Source organism: Nerophis lumbriciformis, linkage group LG09 (genome assembly GCF_033978685.3).
Source record: "Nerophis lumbriciformis linkage group LG09, RoL_Nlum_v2.1, whole genome shotgun sequence".
Classification (NCBI taxonomy): domain Eukaryota; kingdom Metazoa; phylum Chordata; class Actinopteri; order Syngnathiformes; family Syngnathidae; genus Nerophis; species Nerophis lumbriciformis.
In genome coordinates, this window is record NC_084556.2 from 20,729,550 (window position 1) to 20,748,307 (window position 18,758).

General features: G+C 37.3%; 1 protein-coding gene across 2 annotated transcripts in view; it reads left to right on the forward strand.

Annotated features, from left to right (window-relative positions):
• Positions 1–18,758, forward strand: part of c2cd2l (c2cd2 like) — a 44,217-nt gene that overhangs the window by 11,996 nt on the left and 13,463 nt on the right. For both annotated transcript variants that reach the window (XM_061962308.1, XM_061962309.1), the window contains exons 3-9: positions 11,539–11,634; positions 13,666–13,785; positions 14,015–14,125; positions 16,141–16,254; positions 16,329–16,428; positions 16,525–16,657; positions 18,419–18,483. In XM_061962308.1, coding sequence (XP_061818292.1) covers positions 11,539–11,634; positions 13,666–13,785; positions 14,015–14,125; positions 16,141–16,254; positions 16,329–16,428; positions 16,525–16,657; positions 18,419–18,483 — 739 coding nt within the window. The remainder of the gene's footprint in view (positions 1–11,538; positions 11,635–13,665; positions 13,786–14,014; positions 14,126–16,140; positions 16,255–16,328; positions 16,429–16,524; positions 16,658–18,418; positions 18,484–18,758) is intronic.

The window sequence follows — 18,758 nt, forward strand, 5'->3', positions numbered from 1 at the left end:
ATTAGGTAAAGGCTGGTTGGCCTTTTTTCCACACCACAGAAGTGTCATCTAAGGACATGTCCCCACAGCAACGTTTGTGTTTTGTTTTTGTTTTGGGTTAAGAAAAATAAATACTTCCCCACAGTGTCCTATCAATAGTGAGTCACATCCAGGCGGAAACATTTCCTAAAGAGAATGATGTAACAGACGGCATCACCATAAGTGGCGTTGTAAGCAGACAAAGCCACCAGAACCACCAAAACTATTGCTTGTATTCCGTCACATGACTTTTTCCCAGAGGTGAAAAAAGCACACACTATATGAGCAGACAAAGGGGGTATATCTTCCTGCAAAAAGCAGATCAAGCAGAAAATCCAACTCTGCAATGGACTAGATCCCTATACTTTATCAAAAAAAGATTTGTCGAGTGATATCAAGGATTATCCGTCAATTGAGTTCCCAGACATCTTGAACTATCTTGAGCAAGATGTCATTCTGCACGACACAGATGAAAACTTTGAAAAGCACAGAGGTCTACAACTTCTTTGTGTGTGGCTGGGTCAAGGAAATTGGTATCAAGATTCTCCTGGATACATATGCATTGTTTTTGCTTAGGTATGGTCACATTTCATAATTCAACTTTGCTTCTTGCGAGGATGCGTCCATGTAAACAAATGATCACCCAACAGCTCAACGCCTGTGACTACATATCCATTTAACAAACTCACAATATACTGAATCATAACCATATTAGATTGTTGTCTTGTTATCATATGTACTCTGACACATTTGTGTATAAAATAAACAAGAGGGGAGATGTAGAAGTACCCCTCCTGACAAAGTATCATTGACTCTGACTTTCTGGTTTATGTTTGTTATTAATTAAAATACAAATACTATTAAGATAATAATTCAATGAGAAATACTAAACGAGTAAAGTATATAAAAAAATATATCAAACAAACCTTTAACGAAGTGCGTTCTTCGACTCTGCTCCCTTGTACTGGAGTGTGTGCCACTTTTTCCATGGTCTTTTCTAAAATCTTGCACTCTTCCGCCCTTCTTGATTACCTCTCACGGAACTCTGAAACGACGTTTATCCTTTTCGCGATTTCAACGCTTCATACAGCTGAAAACAATGCAACCATAGCCTTTCTCAAAGAAACATGCTGTGTTATTTTCGGCTGTACAAACTGTTTAAATCGCAGAAAGGATCAACTTTTCTTCAGAGTTCCTCGAGAGGTAACGGCGAGAAAAACGACACACACACTCCACTGCAAGCAAACAGTCGAAGAATGCACAAGTTTGCAGTAATCACTTCGTTAAAGGTTTGTTTGACATACTTTTAATGTTTAGTATTTCCCATTTAAGTATTATCTTAATAACAATTGTATTTCTTGAAACATATTTTTGCTACGAGTATTTCGTAAAGCACCAACTCGGCGAGTCTAAATAAAAGAAAGCAAACGTGAGCAAAAACCTGCAAGAGTTAAGCTTTTACCAAAGGCAGCAATCATAAATGAAGCTTTCAGCTCATACACAATGTTGACATCTATAGTTATATTTTGATAATGACGGACAAAAACGCGTACTTGTAAACATTGATTGGGCGGCGTGGCGCGGTTGGGAAAGGGGCCATGCCCGCAACCTGAGGGTTCCTGGTTCGATCCCCACCTTCTACCAACCTCGTCACGTCCGTTGTGTCCTTGAGCAAGACACTTCACCCTTGCTCCTGATGGGTCGTGGTTAGGGCCTTGCATGGCAGCTCCCGCCATCAGTGTGTGAACGTGTGTGTGAATAGGTGAATGTGGAAATAGTGTCAAAGCGCTTTGAGTACCTTGAAGTTAGAAAAGCGCTATATAAGTAAAACCCATTTACCATGCAACAACAACAACAACAACAAACATAATTGTAGACACGAAGTTAAAGTACCAGTAGAGTGGAAAATCAAGTTGACTTTATATGCTTAATTGTGTTTCATTGTGTCCATTAAACCATATCCAATTGTACTTACAATTCGCAAAGTATGTGAACATACCTTCGAAACATCACAAAATGCCACAAATTCAGTCAGCCATTTTGAATATTCCGCTCCGAATGTCTTTGATCATTTCCATAGATTGATGTCACTGTAGTAACACTTCTGCACTCAGACTATAGTATCAGATCAGTCATACTGGAAATACAGTAAAATTAGAGAGAGATGTGCTGCCTGTCATTTACAATCAGTTCACTTTAGTTTAATTCTGTTTATTCATTTATATAGCACATTTATAAACAACCCCGGTTGGCCAAACAGACATAAGTAACAATAAAAAAAATAGTGCACACAGTGTCACATTTACATTTTAACACAGAAGGATGAATAAAATACAATAGTTAAATATATTTAAAAGAAGTGCAAAATATATCACCTATACAAGACCTGAACACATATGTTTTTCTTTTTTTTATGCATTCTAAGTCGTAAATAAATAAACACATAAAAAGTCAGCTAACAATGTAGTCAATGGGGGCTCTCTACTTGGCTCACAAAACCCTCTAAATAACCATACAAAACCCGCCAACAATACTCTTTATATATATCGTGACCTGAATATTAACCAATTAGCGACGTTGTTATTATAAGCGCTAACGCAGACAAACAATTTTTAGCGGCGGATTGATAGCGCACAGCTAAATAGCCCTCTGCTGCTGTACTGTGAGCTGGCCGCGATGTCCTGCTGTTTTTTTATCGCGTCTCGGCTCGTTAAAGTTATTCTAGAATATAAATCATGCTTTTCATCTGGATATTAGGAAGATTTAGCCATACATCTAGAAGTTGTTCATCTGTGACATTCAATTTATACCCGGTGATGGAGACAAACACACAACCGAAGACAGTGTCTGAAGGGAGACTTCCTTGTACCCCTTTGTGTGCATCATGACTAATTCTTGATATAAATGGGAAGATATGGACGTCCTACCAGTTGTTATCACAGTGAGAGCAGACATCGTACAGTAAGCTATAATTTTATTATGTTTGTAGTTTGTATTTCTTGTTTAACACTTAGCAATACTGCTACTTGGTGCTTAGTTTCATTAAAGGTGGATATGTTCAGCAGAGCTTCTAAAACTTGATGTCAACATTGTGTATGTGCTGAAAGCTTCATTTATGATGTCACGTCATCGATAGTTTGCCTCTTGGAGTCTTGGAGTGGACAACTACAGCAGAAATGTGCTTCTGGTCATTTCAATCATTTTTTTAATCTGGACAGGCTAACTTCTACAAGCTACTTGTTGTGCTGCATCAGAGCTAGTTTAGCTAATTGGCATAATTTTTGTGTTGGTGTGTTGTTCATATTTCCTAACATAATGTTTGCAATGATGTAATGAAACATTCGAAATTGTTCAGTTTGTTTAGTTAAACACACCAACAGCCGCGGAGGAGACAGAATGAAGAAAAAGTGTTCGAAGGAGGTGCCCGCAAATGGGAAAATAATGTTGGAATGTGTTTATATAGTTGAATGTGTGTAGTATTGTATTGCTTAGGACTGTATGTGCCCTGTTTTAAAAAGTGAATCTTGTCCATTAAAAGAAAGTAAGGAAATAGTTGTCATTGTTTACACCACAGACAAAATTAACCAACATTGTCTTGTTCTCATTCCACACGCAACAAAAGTTAGAATCGATTCTTGATTCAAAATCTATATATTTGATTTAAAACATTGGGTGTCAGTTCTATGATTAACTACATTCCTCCATAAGTTAAATAAACAGCTCTGATAAATTTCGTTATTACTTAAAAGAAAACTGTTTTAAAAAAAAATAAAATTCCACCCAAACATTATAAAGTCAAATACAAATAAGGCAACAAGAGAACTATTGCACACCAAAACAATATGGTTTGCCCAAGTGGCTAGACAGGACAGATTGGGAAAAAAAATAATGTATTTTTTTTTAAATCCTTTAAAAAAAAAATTGATCAAGAATCTTTGCAAATCGGAATCGCGATTGATTCGAAAATCTTTTCTTTTTTTTTACACTCCTAATTTACAGTAGTAAAAGTGACAAACACACACTTCTTCTGGTGGCCTAAGCTTGGCATTGTTGTATTTAAAATAATAATATGTGTGTGTTATTATTGTGCATGTGTCTGTACTATATGTGTAGTTGATAGATGACAAGATTTTGTTGCCATAGTGCTAATACTAGTACCTATTGCACATCACAATCACAGCTTTGTTGTTGACAGCTTTTGAGCGTACTTTTTTCTCCCTGTCGAGGCGGCGACAGAGTGGGAAGGAGGCGCCGACGTCATCATTCTCGGGTACTCTGGCAACTTCCTTAGCCCCAGGGAAACGACAATGCCAATGAGTTTTTTAGACATTCCCCCACTTAGGAGCCCATTTTCAAAAACTTTAATTTCAGACCACCAAAAACGCAGTTTGTGTGTGGATAAAAGGCTGAAATGGTACATATGTTCATTGTTTTTTTCCACCTAAAAACGGTTCTGTGGGTACAGGCCCTAACACTGCTTGTACGTGCAACTTTGACATTGATGCCAGGTCACTGGCTTTAGGACTGAACGTGCTACTAAAAGGAGAGAAAATTCTTGGAGATTTGTGACTTGCAATTAACAAATGACAAGGGAAGAGCCAAAGGCCACAGTTCATTCCTCCTCTCCCTCTGTGCTGCTGGTAGATGATTAATGCACTGTGATTATGCACAAGTAGTTTCATCTTAAATGGCAGGGAACATTAAGCACTTAGCACTCAGTGACTGTGAAATGCAGGGAATGGACCTTTAAAAGCTCGTTTATTACAACGGCAAGGGTGAATTACGTACACCAGTTTAAAAGTGGGCAAAAATGTAATTGAAGTCGCATTCTGACACTAATTCAAACTGGAGAGAGACACTGAACATTTGTTGAGAATATACTGTAATCATCATATATCAGATTTAATTTCATTTATTTTTTCAAATTCCAATCAATGCTATAAATTTAAATTTAATTTGAATTGAAAGAAATGGAATTTCAATTCAGATTCAAATTGAAGAAAGGAAAATTGAAATTCCATTCCAATTGATAATTTTGGTGTATTCCAGAATCATGCTTTGCGTTAGGTTATATTCCATACATGACTGTTTTACATATGTCATACAAATATTATAACTATAAATCTCATGTAATCATGTGTTCAATTCCCAGAATGCTTTACTTTATGCCGGGACATTTGTTTGAAAGACACAGCAAGTTTAAAAAAGTTCAAAATGTTGTGAAGTTTAGTGTTTGTAAAGTATATTTAGTATTAAAACTAAAACATTTGCTAAACATGACACATTATTACCGTTACTTGGCTTTAAGGAATTTCTCTGAACTGCAATGAATTTAATTCCACTTCCAGTAATTCCAATTCAATTTCCTGTGGAGTGAAACCAATTCAATTGAAATTCTTTAAGTGAGTTTAATTATTATTCCATTTTCTAATTTTTTCACAAGCCTGTTCTATAGTCAGTCACCTTTCTGGGCAAATAAGGAAACTGTTGAAGCATATATAACAACAATAAAATGTTAAATAATAATTTTGAAATATTGCATGCAGTTTGCTGGCTGTCAGTATTCTAACCTCAACCTCTCATTTAGAAACTGAAAGAAAAAGGTAGGAACGGCAGTTGAGGGTCAAAAAAAGCCACGGGCAGAGTGTATTCCTGGTTGACCCACATGCTTTTCAGAAGTGTCCAGCCCGGAGGACCCAAAGAGGACTGTTTTGATAAACCTGAAGTGACACAGTAGATGTCCTGGGGGTGTCCCAGAAATAACCTACACGAACATGCTGGCATGGACAGAGTTCACAAGGACAAACCAGTGGATGTGCTGCAAGCATTGCCATGTATGTGATGACAAAATTAGCTCTGTAGCCTGTTTCCGCGAGGGTGCACAACACCATGTTGTTGCACCAGCTGGCTTTATGACAACCAGATAAACTCTTCAGACATATAGAAATGTTTCCACCTAGCCGTGCAGTTCAGTTCAGTTCAGTTCTTCATAGTGAGGCCTGGAACAGAAATCCTTGAACGAGTGTGTGTTTGCACACTGGGGTGTGTAAGCGTGATGGCGGTAATAGTGTATCAATTTAGTTTAGTGTAACCCTAAGGCGGTGTTCTTTCTTCTTGACATGTGCTCGTTTATTACAAGACAAAGATAAGCTTTGTTTGGCCAAAAGTGTGTTTTTCTTGTTGCATGGTAGCGACCATACTTTGCCGACCAATAAATCCACTGCATTGTTTCAAGTACTATTGTACTATTATTGTAAGGTTAGTAACACAAGATAAGGATGCCAAAAAGTGGTAGTGATGCAGATTGATTATGGTACCCACCAGAAAGGTTAACATAAGTGCATTACCTTCAGTGGATTTGTCAACACCAAAGCACCACGGGGTTTTGGAAATGATTCCAAACTATTGCAAAGTAAAACAAATGAAACATGCGGTTTGTTTGATTTTTGAGATGCACAGTAATGGAAATTCAAATCAATACAGATAACCGTTAATTTCCAGACATTTACAACTGATTACGTTAACCAATGTTTATGTATGTAATATATTTACTCAAGATTTTGTAAGAAGAAATTCATTTAACAGTTCACATTTTTGCACAAAATGTAGACACTCTACCAAAGAATATACAAATCCATTGTAGTAATAAGCCAATAAGATTCTACATTGCAGTTAGCAACAACACTTTAACAAGGGGAGTCACATTTCTTGTTGATTGACAAAAATAAAATAATATTTTCCCTGACAGTAATATCGTTCCAGATAAGGGTTGCTCTTCTTCTGGACTATCTTGCCAGTTATGCAGATTTCAGAGTTATTGCTAATCAGTTTGGAGTGCACAAATATAGCGTGAAGAGGTTTGTGTACGCCAGGGGTCGGGAACCTTTTTGGCTGAGAGAGCCAGGAATGCCAAATTATTTAAAATATATTTCCGTGAGAGCCATATAATATGTTTTAACACTGAGTACAACTAAATGCGTGCATTTTTAAGTAAGACCAACATTTTTAGAGTGTAATAAGTCTCTTATTATTTTAAATAACATTGTTATTCTGACGCTAACCAATAATAAATATAATACTTCTTACCATTAATGTAACTTCTTGAAAAGGTGCGGTAGAAAACGGGTGGATGTATTAAAATACATGAAAATGTCTTATACTTTGAACTTTATTTTTAACACTGTGATTATCAGCGGAATTATCAATTACTTGTCGTGTTAAGCAATGTCAGCTAAGATTTATCTGAGAGCCAGATGCAGTCATCAAAAGAGCCACATCTGGCTCGAGAGCCATAGGTTCCCTACCCCTGGTGTACGCTTTAGTATTCGCCTTTACTATACCTGCTTTGTTCTTTTTCATCTAATTTGTATTTCGTTGGAGAGTCCAAATGAAGCCAGCATTCTACATTTCCTTTGCTGCCTTCTTAAATAAATCTCTGTTTCTTTTTTTCTTCAATTGATGCACTTGAAAATGTTATGTTCTTTTCATTTGTGAAGCAAATAAACAGTCTCGTCTTCATTGCAGTTGTTGCCTATGTATTAATTGAATGGTAACTGCTTCTGGGTTGTATGCATTGAGACTGGCGCATGCACAAAACAAAGGGTCCCCTACCGCAGTACAGAGATCTGGTTTTCAATCGCATAATCCAGATGTTAGTCTGATTTTTCAAAAACTGAACATGATCCGAATAGTGTTTCCATGGGTTGTAGGATGCTTATTTAGAGCCGAACAAACTATTTGACAAATCGGACTAATTTAGTGCATAGATACGTACTGAGTGTGAACAGTGCAATTCCAAATTTTTCATATCTGACCCAGGCCTCTTTTGTATGTGGATATAAATAGGATATATATGTGATGTGTCCTCAATGTATACGCTCCCGCGCTCTGGTCGCATTCATCCGACCAGAAGGTCATCAAATAGCGATAAGCGTCACAATTATTCGCCAAAATAGACTGTTACAAAATAAATAGTTGACAATGGAGCAGAAAACATGTGAAAATAATGTTTTAAAAACTCACGTGAAAGTTCTACCACTCCTGACTCAGACTGCTCGCCCACGGACACGCTTTTTAAGCAGACATCGAAGCAAAATCTCTTTTTAAAATATATCTTCCTTTTTAATCTTCTAGGCGCAATAATTTGGTTCAGAAAATGTTGACTTTGATTGCACAAAATCCTTGAAATTGCCACAAATGCGCAATTACTGAGACTGACTAGAGTTGGAGCCATGTTTACTTCCGTAAACACTGCAGTCTGTGCAACGTCATGACGTCATGTCTGCATACAGATGAGGTTGCATTCACATTAAAAATATTTTTTTTTTTGTAATGTGAACGGCCATATAAAAAGATTGGCAAAGACAAAAGACAAAACAATCGCAATTGGACATCCGACCCTGCAGTGTGAACGTATCCTAATTGTGCTGATAACGCTTCTCAAACAAAGTGTGCATTTATTACACTACTACACAACTACAGGTGAAGTCTCAGTGTTCTTGCACGCTCTCTAATGCGACTATTGGTCATACGTTGTGTGTCTCACATACACCGGGGGAAACTATTTCCTTTAAACGCAGATACATTTATTCCTTTTCTGGTTGACTTATGACGTTACACCAAAACAAGGCATCTTCACCAATCACAAGTCAACAGCCCAACTCTTGTTGTACCTGATGTCCGCTTTATCGGCACAGATTAGAAATATGATGTCTCTAATGGCTATGCTGATGGTAAATAGCAGACAGCATTAAAAAAAGGTCTTGGATTGCGCCACGAACATGATGCTACTATCAAGAAGGTCTCGGAATTGCTGGATTAGATGTGGGTCCGAAGCAAAGACTGGTGGGAGAGAGTTGTTTTGAAGGAATTTTCAGACAAAGAATCATGGAAATACAACTTTTGAATGTCTCAAAGTTCATTCAGTCATGACATGATTAATGAATAATTTTATCACTACTTTAGGGCAAAATAACAACACCAAGACAACTATTTTAAAGCAATTTTTTATTATTAATTTACCATAAAATGTTTGTAAATGGTACCAATTTCATGAAATGGCTCTTATGTGCCAATAACTCTTCCCAAGCTAAGTGTGCATTTATTACACCACTACTGTGTTCAGTGGAAATATTGTATGTACATCAAACCATCACCAAATACTGGCATTGTGTGAGCATTACAATGTTTTTGCAGGTCAGTGCGAATGGGGATAGCTCTGTCAACAATGTGCAACCCTTTTCTAAAACAAAGGAAATTGTTCTGATCTTCACACGACTGTTTTCATGTAAACATATCCCTAGGATTTACCTTGGGGTGGGGGTTTCAAGTGAGCAAATGTGCAAATTGTGCCTCCCATGAAGAAATAGAGCATTACAAAGGTCCTTGTGATGACCCATCTTTCTCACAGGCATTGACTAATTCTGGCAACCCTCTCCATGTGTCTTCATTTGCTAATATCTCTTGGGCTCACTTTCTTTTGTCTTAGCATGATTAGCAGTGATGTTCAGACTAATTTGCTCACAATGTCATAATGATCCTAATTAACCTCGCTGCAGACGCCACTGCTCTTTGTTTGAATGACACACACACAAACACAAAAATGTCATTTTTTGCAATGTCAATCTGCAAACGTGCACACAATTACAACCCGTTTCTGGACGCTGCACAATGTACGTCATGTTGTGTTTGCTGCTCTCTTTAGATGCGATGAATGGTTGGCTGACTGGGCAGTTTTTGAGGCTGCAGCCAAGCAAAGTAAACATCCCTGTTTGTAGTGTGTGGTCATGTGACTGCAGTATTGGTCCAGACCTACGTAAGCCTGCAGCGTCGAACTTGGCTTTTTGCCCCACTGGCTGCAACACACGCACACACACGCACACACACACACACACACACACACACACACACACACACACACACACACACACACACACACACACGCACACACACGCACACACACCTACACACTCTACAAACGTTGTTACATTATCCTCCTACCTCTGCCACACCTGCGCTGTTCATTTTGGAAGGAATTGAACTTTCATCTCGAGGAGCATATGTACTGACAATAGGGGATTAGTTTTTTTTCTCACTTACATTTCAAGAGCCACTGAAACAGATCGTCTTGCTCATTAACACTAATTGATAGTAGTCCACTAGTGTCAATAAACTTGTGTTGTTACTACATAGACATCAAGGATTCAAAAGCAAAATTAGCTCTGAACTTTTATTTTACTACCAATGCTCATAGAGCTGCCTGGTCATTATAGTGGAGGTCTGCGTAGGGATCACTCAATGTCATCTAACCGAGGTCTTGCTGTGAGACTGACACGCCTCTGCTTGCTGGTAGAAAAGGTGGTACAAAGGTGGTACCAATTGTATTTGTGTGCTGCATGCCAACAACATAACAAAACACCACAGATTGGACCATATGGTGCAATAAATGTGGAGGGAACTGAGTGTCTCCATGGTGATATGCAAAAACCTAATTTATATAAGGTGGTCTGCACCATATTTGCACTTGTTATTAATTGTAAACACAGTCTTAGTACACAATTTTTTTTTTTGTGTCTCAGCTTTTTTTTTTTAATTATGTATGACCTCAAGGTAAGCCACCATGCTGCCAAAGAAACTTCTGAGTTACAGCACATTGATAAGAAGGTGAAACATATTATGGAATTCAAGAAAGGCTCTGCCCTGCCTGCACTGCGCTAATGTAGCTGTCTTTGCCAACAAGAGTTCTTAATAAAAGTAACTGTAATGTTGAATGTTATTTTTTTTTATTTCCTTTGTCATTTACATGTAGTTTGCCTTTTAAAACTGTAATTATTTTCTATTAAATGTGTTTTTGTTAATATTTCTGGGTGTCTGGAACAGATCAATTACATGTACATTATTTATTTGGGGAAAAAATGTTTTGGTTTTTGCCCGATACGATTTTCGTCTGACCTTGTGGAACAAGATATTAACGAAAACCAAGGTACAGATTTAATATACATTACAATACTTTATCATGTCATCATCAACTTAAGCTAGATCACACCATCTCTTGTGAACTTGAACGTTCTCTCCCGCTCCAGCCTTTGGTCAAACATATGCTGTTGTTTGCATGCCAGCCTCCTCGGGCACAGATCATCTTTCTGACCGCACAAATGCATCATGCTGCTCGGCATAAATCACTTGTCATGCCTATGTCATGTGAAACAACCTCTCCTTTTTTCTGGCAACTACATTTTACCCACCAATGGTGTAAAAAAAATGTTTTCATGCTAATACTGGCTTGAGAAAACAGCAGTTCTTCGACACCAGATATGCTTCGAATTGATGGATTGCCCCAGTTGGTTAATGGCAGTGATAAAGGAAGTTTCATTAGGCGATCATCCTCAAAGACTCTTGACTAATTGCTCGCCAACTGCATGCAAGTCTGTACTGCGATCTTTTATGCCGTCTCTCCTTTTCTTGTTTATGTCTTACTATGTAATATTTATTACATTTGTTCCCTTTCTCCGTCTCTCGCAGAGCTCCATCCAAATCACTTTTGACAACAGTCTGCAGTTTACTGCCACCCCTGCAATAGAGACTGTCACCTGCACAGACCAATCAGCACAAAGAATGGTGGGTAATCTTCTCATACTGTATAATAACCTGGGTTGTACGTCAATTAAAGCATGGTTTCATTATATAGTTAAAATAGTTTGCAGTTGCAGAATCTTGCACACACACTTAAAAATACAATTGACTAAAATATTATCTCCCTGGTGGAAGTTGCTAGCAGAATCTAATCTTGGTTTGACAGTAAATTAAAAAGCAAGTTCATAACATGACAAATAAATACAATATAATATTACCCTTTTTTTCAACACAAAAGGTTTTTAATTGTCTAGGCAAGTGCCAAATTTTAAGATTAAGTGAATTTCTATTTGGTGAAGGGGTGTATTTTAGCTGAAAAGATACAATATGTTGTCTTAAAGAGATATTTAATTTATAAGTACACCCTAAAATCAGACTCAGCTTTATTGGCCAAGTATGTTTAACACACAGGGAATTTGACTTGGTAGACTGTGCACTCTTTGTTCAATGCAGGAAACAAAGAAAAACGTAATAACTACAAGAGAGCACAGTACCGTGGTTGCCATTGTATAATGAAAAATCTATTATTATTATTAGAGGTGTACCGATTAATCAATATTTTAGTATATCGATTTGTATTCCCAAAATTCAACTCTTTTGATCTGTGCACGGAAAGTCAGCATTCCGGAAGATAGGTATCGATCCAACATCGTTTTAAAGGGCAATATATTGATTTTAACGCTACTAGAAAAAAGAAAACATTGTATTTAAGAACGGCAGACTTTATACGGAGTTTAGCACTTTTAATGATAAGGACGTTAAATGTTAATCAAGTCTGTCTGCCCAATGCCATCAGTCTTCAAAACAAGAAAGGCAGATACTTACGATGGCCGATAAAGGTCACAACAAACAGAAACGCCACAAAACAGTCAATACGCAACAACACAACAACTTTCAGCTACAGCACGATTGCAAAAGCCACAACAAATACAAACCCCACAACACAATAATATAAAGCCGCAACACATTTTTAAGCCACAAAGGCAGTGACCCCCAAGCAAGTTTTGCCGACAGACCAAGATGAGGCTGAAAGTTAAAACAGTGTAATGAACAGAGAATAATAGTATTATTGAATATGTAAAAAAAAAAAAAAAAGTAATTTATGACTGAAAATGTGGTCACACTTCACTTACCGGTGCTCCTTTGTGTATCCAATGTAGTCTGTGGCTGAAACTTGTCCGCTGTCACTTCCGTTGCAACTTTATATTGTTGTGTTTTGGCATATACGGTAGTTGTTGTGTTGTGACGTTTACATTTGTTGTGGCTTTTCTCTGCTACCGTAGCTGTTTATTAAAATAAGAGTCGTAGCAGGTCAAACCACTGCTCATTTAGTCTGATAAGATTTGGTTTCACTTATTTCTCAGCTAAACCCACTGATGATTCAACCTGAAGACATGTAGGGTGCACTTTATTTTTTATATTAATATTGTATTATTTCTATGTTGAAAAACAACAGCAGAAGTAGCAGGTACATCTACTGTTAAAATGTAGGTTACTGTACTTTTATTGAAAATGTATTGAATATTGAAAATAAGAGCATAAACTAATGTTTCCTCTTGTTGATTCAACTTAAAGTGTTGGTTGCACTTTATTCAAATAACATGTGAACGCATTGACCATTAATTGTTGTTCACTTGTTTGTTTGTATCTATAATTCATTAATACATAATTTCTTTACAAAAAATAACAGAATATAGAAAATTTCACCCGCAGTGTCCAGTATCTAGTATTTATTTCACAGTCACAGTCGTTGAATTTTTTTTACTAAAATGTTACTGAATCGATTTCAACTCACTGAATCATTTAGCACCATATCGTTCTAAATTGACTAGAATAGAACCAACCCAAAATATACTACAGTACATTATGCAAACCTCCTGACATGAGAAAGGAGGTTGCCCTGAGATGATGTATAAAAAGTAAACCATTGTCTTCTCCAATTTCTATAGTTTTGTCCATGTAGCACATCTAGAACAATCTGTGTGGATGTTTGACGCCTCTCTTCTTGCTTGACAGGTTTTACATTGTACATGTCGGGTCGACACGGTGGCATTTCCTGTGACGGTTACACGGCAGTCCCCTGCCGCCATCGCCATGGACACCTATCAAATTACGATCGCGCCTACAGCAGCAAAGGTACCAAGGCACACCACCTGTTTTTTTAGTTTACACATTTAGAGGCCGAGCCCCTTTGACAAACGAGCATTATTTGCATTGTCAGTCCAATAGCTAAATTGCAGGAAGGGCATGCTGCACTGATGTTTGATCCCTATTATATTATGCAGTATACTGTATGCACTGCACAGTAATATTATGTCGATAAGAAACTAGTATCTTTTCTGTATCCATTGTCTGACTCCAACAGGTGGTCGCATGTCTGAAAGAGGTGGAAGACGAAGGTATCCAAGTGTCGTGGACTCTTTCCAAGCAACCATCTTTTAAACTGTCAGCATCGTCATGCAAACTGCAGAGACATGTGAGAATATTCAATAATATCTGCTCCATGTACAGTATCAGCATTGATATGCACACTATTTGCTCCATATACAGTATATGCACTTATATGTACACTATCTTCTCCATGTACAGTATCTGCATTCATATGTACACTCATATCTGCTCCATGTACAGTATCAACACTTATATGCACACTATCTGCTCCATGTACAGTATATGTACTTATACTGTATGTACACTATCTGCTCCATGTACAGTATTTGCATTTATATGTACACCAATATCTGCTCCATGTACTTATATACACACACTAATATCTGCTCTATGTATAGTATCTGCATTAAAATGTGCACTAATATCTGCTTCATGTACAGTATATGCCCTTATATGCGCACTGATATTTGCTTCATATACGGTATTTGCACACTAATATCTGCTCCATGTACAGTATCAGCACTTGTATGCACACTAATATCTGCTCCATGTACTTATACGCACACTAATATCTGCTCCGTGTACAGTATCAGGACTTACGTGCACACTAATATCTGCTATGTACAGTATATGCACTTATATGAACACCAATATCTGCTTCATGTAATTATATGCACATTAATATCTGTGCCATGTACAGTGTATGCACTTATACATACACCAATGTCTGCTTCATCTACTTACATGCACACTAATATCTGCTCCATGTACAGTATTTGCATTTATAGGAACACTAATATCTGCTCCATGTAAAGTATTTGCATTTATAGGAACACTAATATCTGCTCCGTATACAGTATTCTGCAATTATATGAACCCTAATATCTGCTCCATGTAAAGTATTTGCATTTATAGGAACACTAACATCTGCTCCGTATACAGTATTCTGCAATTATATGAACACTAATATCTGCTCCACGTACAGTATTTGCATTTATAAAAACCCTAATATCTGCTCCATGTACAGTATTTGCATTTATATGAACACTAATATCTGCTCCGTGTAAAGTATTCTGCATTTATATGCACACTAATATCTGCTTCATTTACAGTATCTGCATTTATGTGAACACTATTATAACCAAATTTTTAACATTAAACTAATTAAGACACATTTCGGTATAAAGCAGAAACATGTTAACCTGACCCTCGCCAGACCCTTGTAGTTTGCTGAGCTCCACACAAGGATCTGGGCTCGAAGGCATTGCAAACTCCTTCCAGATAGCAAAAAATTATGAACCAATCAGGATCGCCGGGCAGGATTTCATAGATGTGACGTAGCGCCGAAGGGACTGTTTGATTGAAACAACAATGGCGGCACGGAGCGAGGAGTCGTGTGCTGACATTGATTCTGCTATTGCAACTGTTTTGCGACATCGATTGAATATTAATTATTTAAACGATGAACAGAGAACGGTTTTGAAGGCATTATTGGTGGCAAGAATGTTTTGGCTGTTCTTTCGACCGGGTTTGGATTTCCCAGCGTCGCTCTCATCAGCGTCACGGGTTGATTTGGATGTGAGTGGTTGAAGTAGCACGTCATTCAAGATAACGAATAAGTGGTTTATCCAATCACATACATTCTGAAATACATCTCCTATTGAGAACTCCCTGATTCATGTGTGGAGCTCAGCAAACGACAAGGATTTGGCGAGAGTCAGGTTAGAAACATTAGATGAAATACAAACTCTGCATCACGTTTGATCAGCCCCTGCTCAGACAAACATAATTCAAACTTTATGTCTGTACATTTATTATGTGTAGTAAATTGCAATGTGTAGTAAAGCAAGGGATCACACTAAACTTAGTTTTTAATATTGTAGTTTACTGCACTGTATATTAAAAAAGGCAAGTTTTCCTTGGAACAGACAACACAAGACCACATTTGAACTCAATTACCCTGATCAGTCAATGATTTCAAGATGACACTGGTCCTTTTATAACGTTTAAGTCACTGCGACTGAAAAGAGACACCGTGTTTTGTGAGTAGTGTACTATTTGTAGGTTATCAGACATTTATCTGTTGCTACTTCCTTTTAGGGTGCCAATGCAGAGGCAGACCTGGACGTGATCACGAGCCTGATAGAGGATACTCTATTCAGCTCTCATCCAGCCATGGTCCTCAACCTCAGGGCCTGTGCAGCTACTACTCCCGTACTTAAATACTTCCTGTTACGTGTGTTTTTACATGCATTTATTTGAGCGTCACACACCTTTTCTGCTCCCAGGCCACCATGGAGCATCTATCAGTAGGAGTAAAGCCTGTACCCCAGAGTGTCTTGGTGCGCCGACTACTGCTACGGCAGCTCAGAGCGACCCTAAGCAAAGGTTAGACACATTCCCTCGGTGGCTTGGGATCATTTGTGTTTTCTTTCCTGCAGAATCTGTGGCGCCTCACTGAGCAAAGCTGCTGTGTGTTTGCAGGTCAGTGGTGTAGCTCAGTGGAGCTGTGCTGCGTCATCAGCCTTAACCAACCCTCCACAGAAAGGATAACCTGCTTCCTGCCTGTGCCAAACAACCCCAAGACCCCTCTGGAATGGAGAGAAGAAATTACCCTGTGAGAAGGCATCTGCGATGTCCTTTTAGTGTGCCAGGACGGTTTACACCAGGCTTGTGCAAAATTCGGAAATTAATTCCAATTTTATGAATTTGAATAGAGGTTGAAAATAGGAAGTAAAAATGCAATGAAAATTCAAATTGAAGAAAGTAGAATTAAAATTCTAATTGATAATTTTGGTGTATTGCAGAAACATACTTTGCAGTATGTTTTATACAATAAAAAAGTATATTACACACATGACTGTTTTATATATTTTATAGAAATATCATTACTATAACCCTCTTAGAGCTAATGTTTTTCATCAACAATTAGGAATAATATGCATCTTTTATAAAAGTGATGATTTCCTTTGATTTATTATAACTTTTAATATTATGGAAATTGGTGGAAGTATACTTAATTTTCCCACATTTCTTACTTTATACAGGGACAAGTGGTACCTCAACTCACTTAAAAGGTTCTGTGACAGAGCTCTTGACTTAAAACTCTTTTATCTCAAAGCAACATTACCCATTGAAATGAATCAAAATCAATTTAATTGGTGCTCCCCCCAAAAGGCATAATTTTAACATGTAGCATGCATTTTAAAAAACCCCAAAACGTTTAATTAAGAAATTGTAAAAAATGTTATAAAAACAATACAATAGAATGTAGTATTAACAACTAGAGTAGTTTTATGAAGTAATATAATAAAACTGTACAGTATTTACAATGAGTATTTACAATCTCCTATGAGCTGCTTCTCCATCAAACACACCATCAGCAGCTTTTTCATAATTTCATGGATAAATGCCTGCCGTTTACATATCATTTAACATTTTTGGCTCGTGTTATGGACTCATTCTGCTTAAGTATGGTGCAGACTAGCAGTGATACGCTCCAACTGCTTTGCCAAGATAGCTAGCTACACGCTTTGTCATGTTTTTGATGATTTATTTATTTAATGAATATCATCCATTGGTTCTTCTCAGCACTGTCCTTCACACTCACTTTCTTCCTTCCCATGGTTGGAAAACAACGTTATGTCCATCTTTAGCTATAAGTTAACGCTAACGAGTGAGAAAATATGTTTTGGGTGGGATCTTACGGCGTTTACTGTGTTATTTGCTACGCCACCTAATAGTGGTAATGTTTGTAACTCAAATTTGTGCGTGTAATTTAAATCATAGTAATAAGCCGAGAAACGTGTCTAATCTCAAAAAACTCTTAATTTGGTGCACTCTTAAATTGAGGTACCACTATATTAAAAATTGATGCTAAACTATTTCAGGACATTTGTTCAAAAGTATCTCTGTTGTCGGAAATTAGATTGAAATTAGATTAAGAGCTGTAATAATGGATTATTGCATTTACCACCATTTTTATCAATTTTTAAAATTAAAAGAAAATTATAAACTAATGAAAATGGATTCAATTTGTGTCTAATATTAGTGTTTATAAAGTATTTTTACAATTCATGCCAATTCTGTTAAATCTGACATTCTTACTGTTACTTGGCTATAATATCCATCTGAATTGCAATGCATTTAATTCCATATCATGTAATGCCAATTTAAATTCTAATTCTTCAACTTAACTGAGTTAAAATTCCAAGTTTGGAATTTTGCTTAAGCCTGCTTATACATGGCAATAAGAAAAATGACAGGTGGAAAACAAGTTGCATGATCATTGTGAATGTTTGTGGGGGGGGGGGGGTTGTACTGCAAAGTGGGATTTCTTTAGAATGATTCTAACACAGTTGTGCCCTGTGTGTTTAAGGGAACTGAGCCCAGAAACCAAAGAGCTGAGAGTGAGACTTCTGGAGCGGAATGGCAAAAGCGAGCGTAAGGCACAGCATGCTTTGGGCTCTTGTCCAAAAACATATTCAGAACCATTGAAGCCTGAACTGCACTAATTGCAATCAAATGCTCTATGCAACCATTTTGGAATGTTAATAACGTTTACAGCAAGGTGGTTACAGGACTGCAGTTAGGTACAAAAGTATTTGGACAATTTTAAATCGAAATAGTATATTTTGACAGTAAGACAGTAAGCAAACAAGCTGAAAAGCATGTCCAGTGTGTAGTCATTGCCTATACAAGAAGTTTTATCCCAGTGT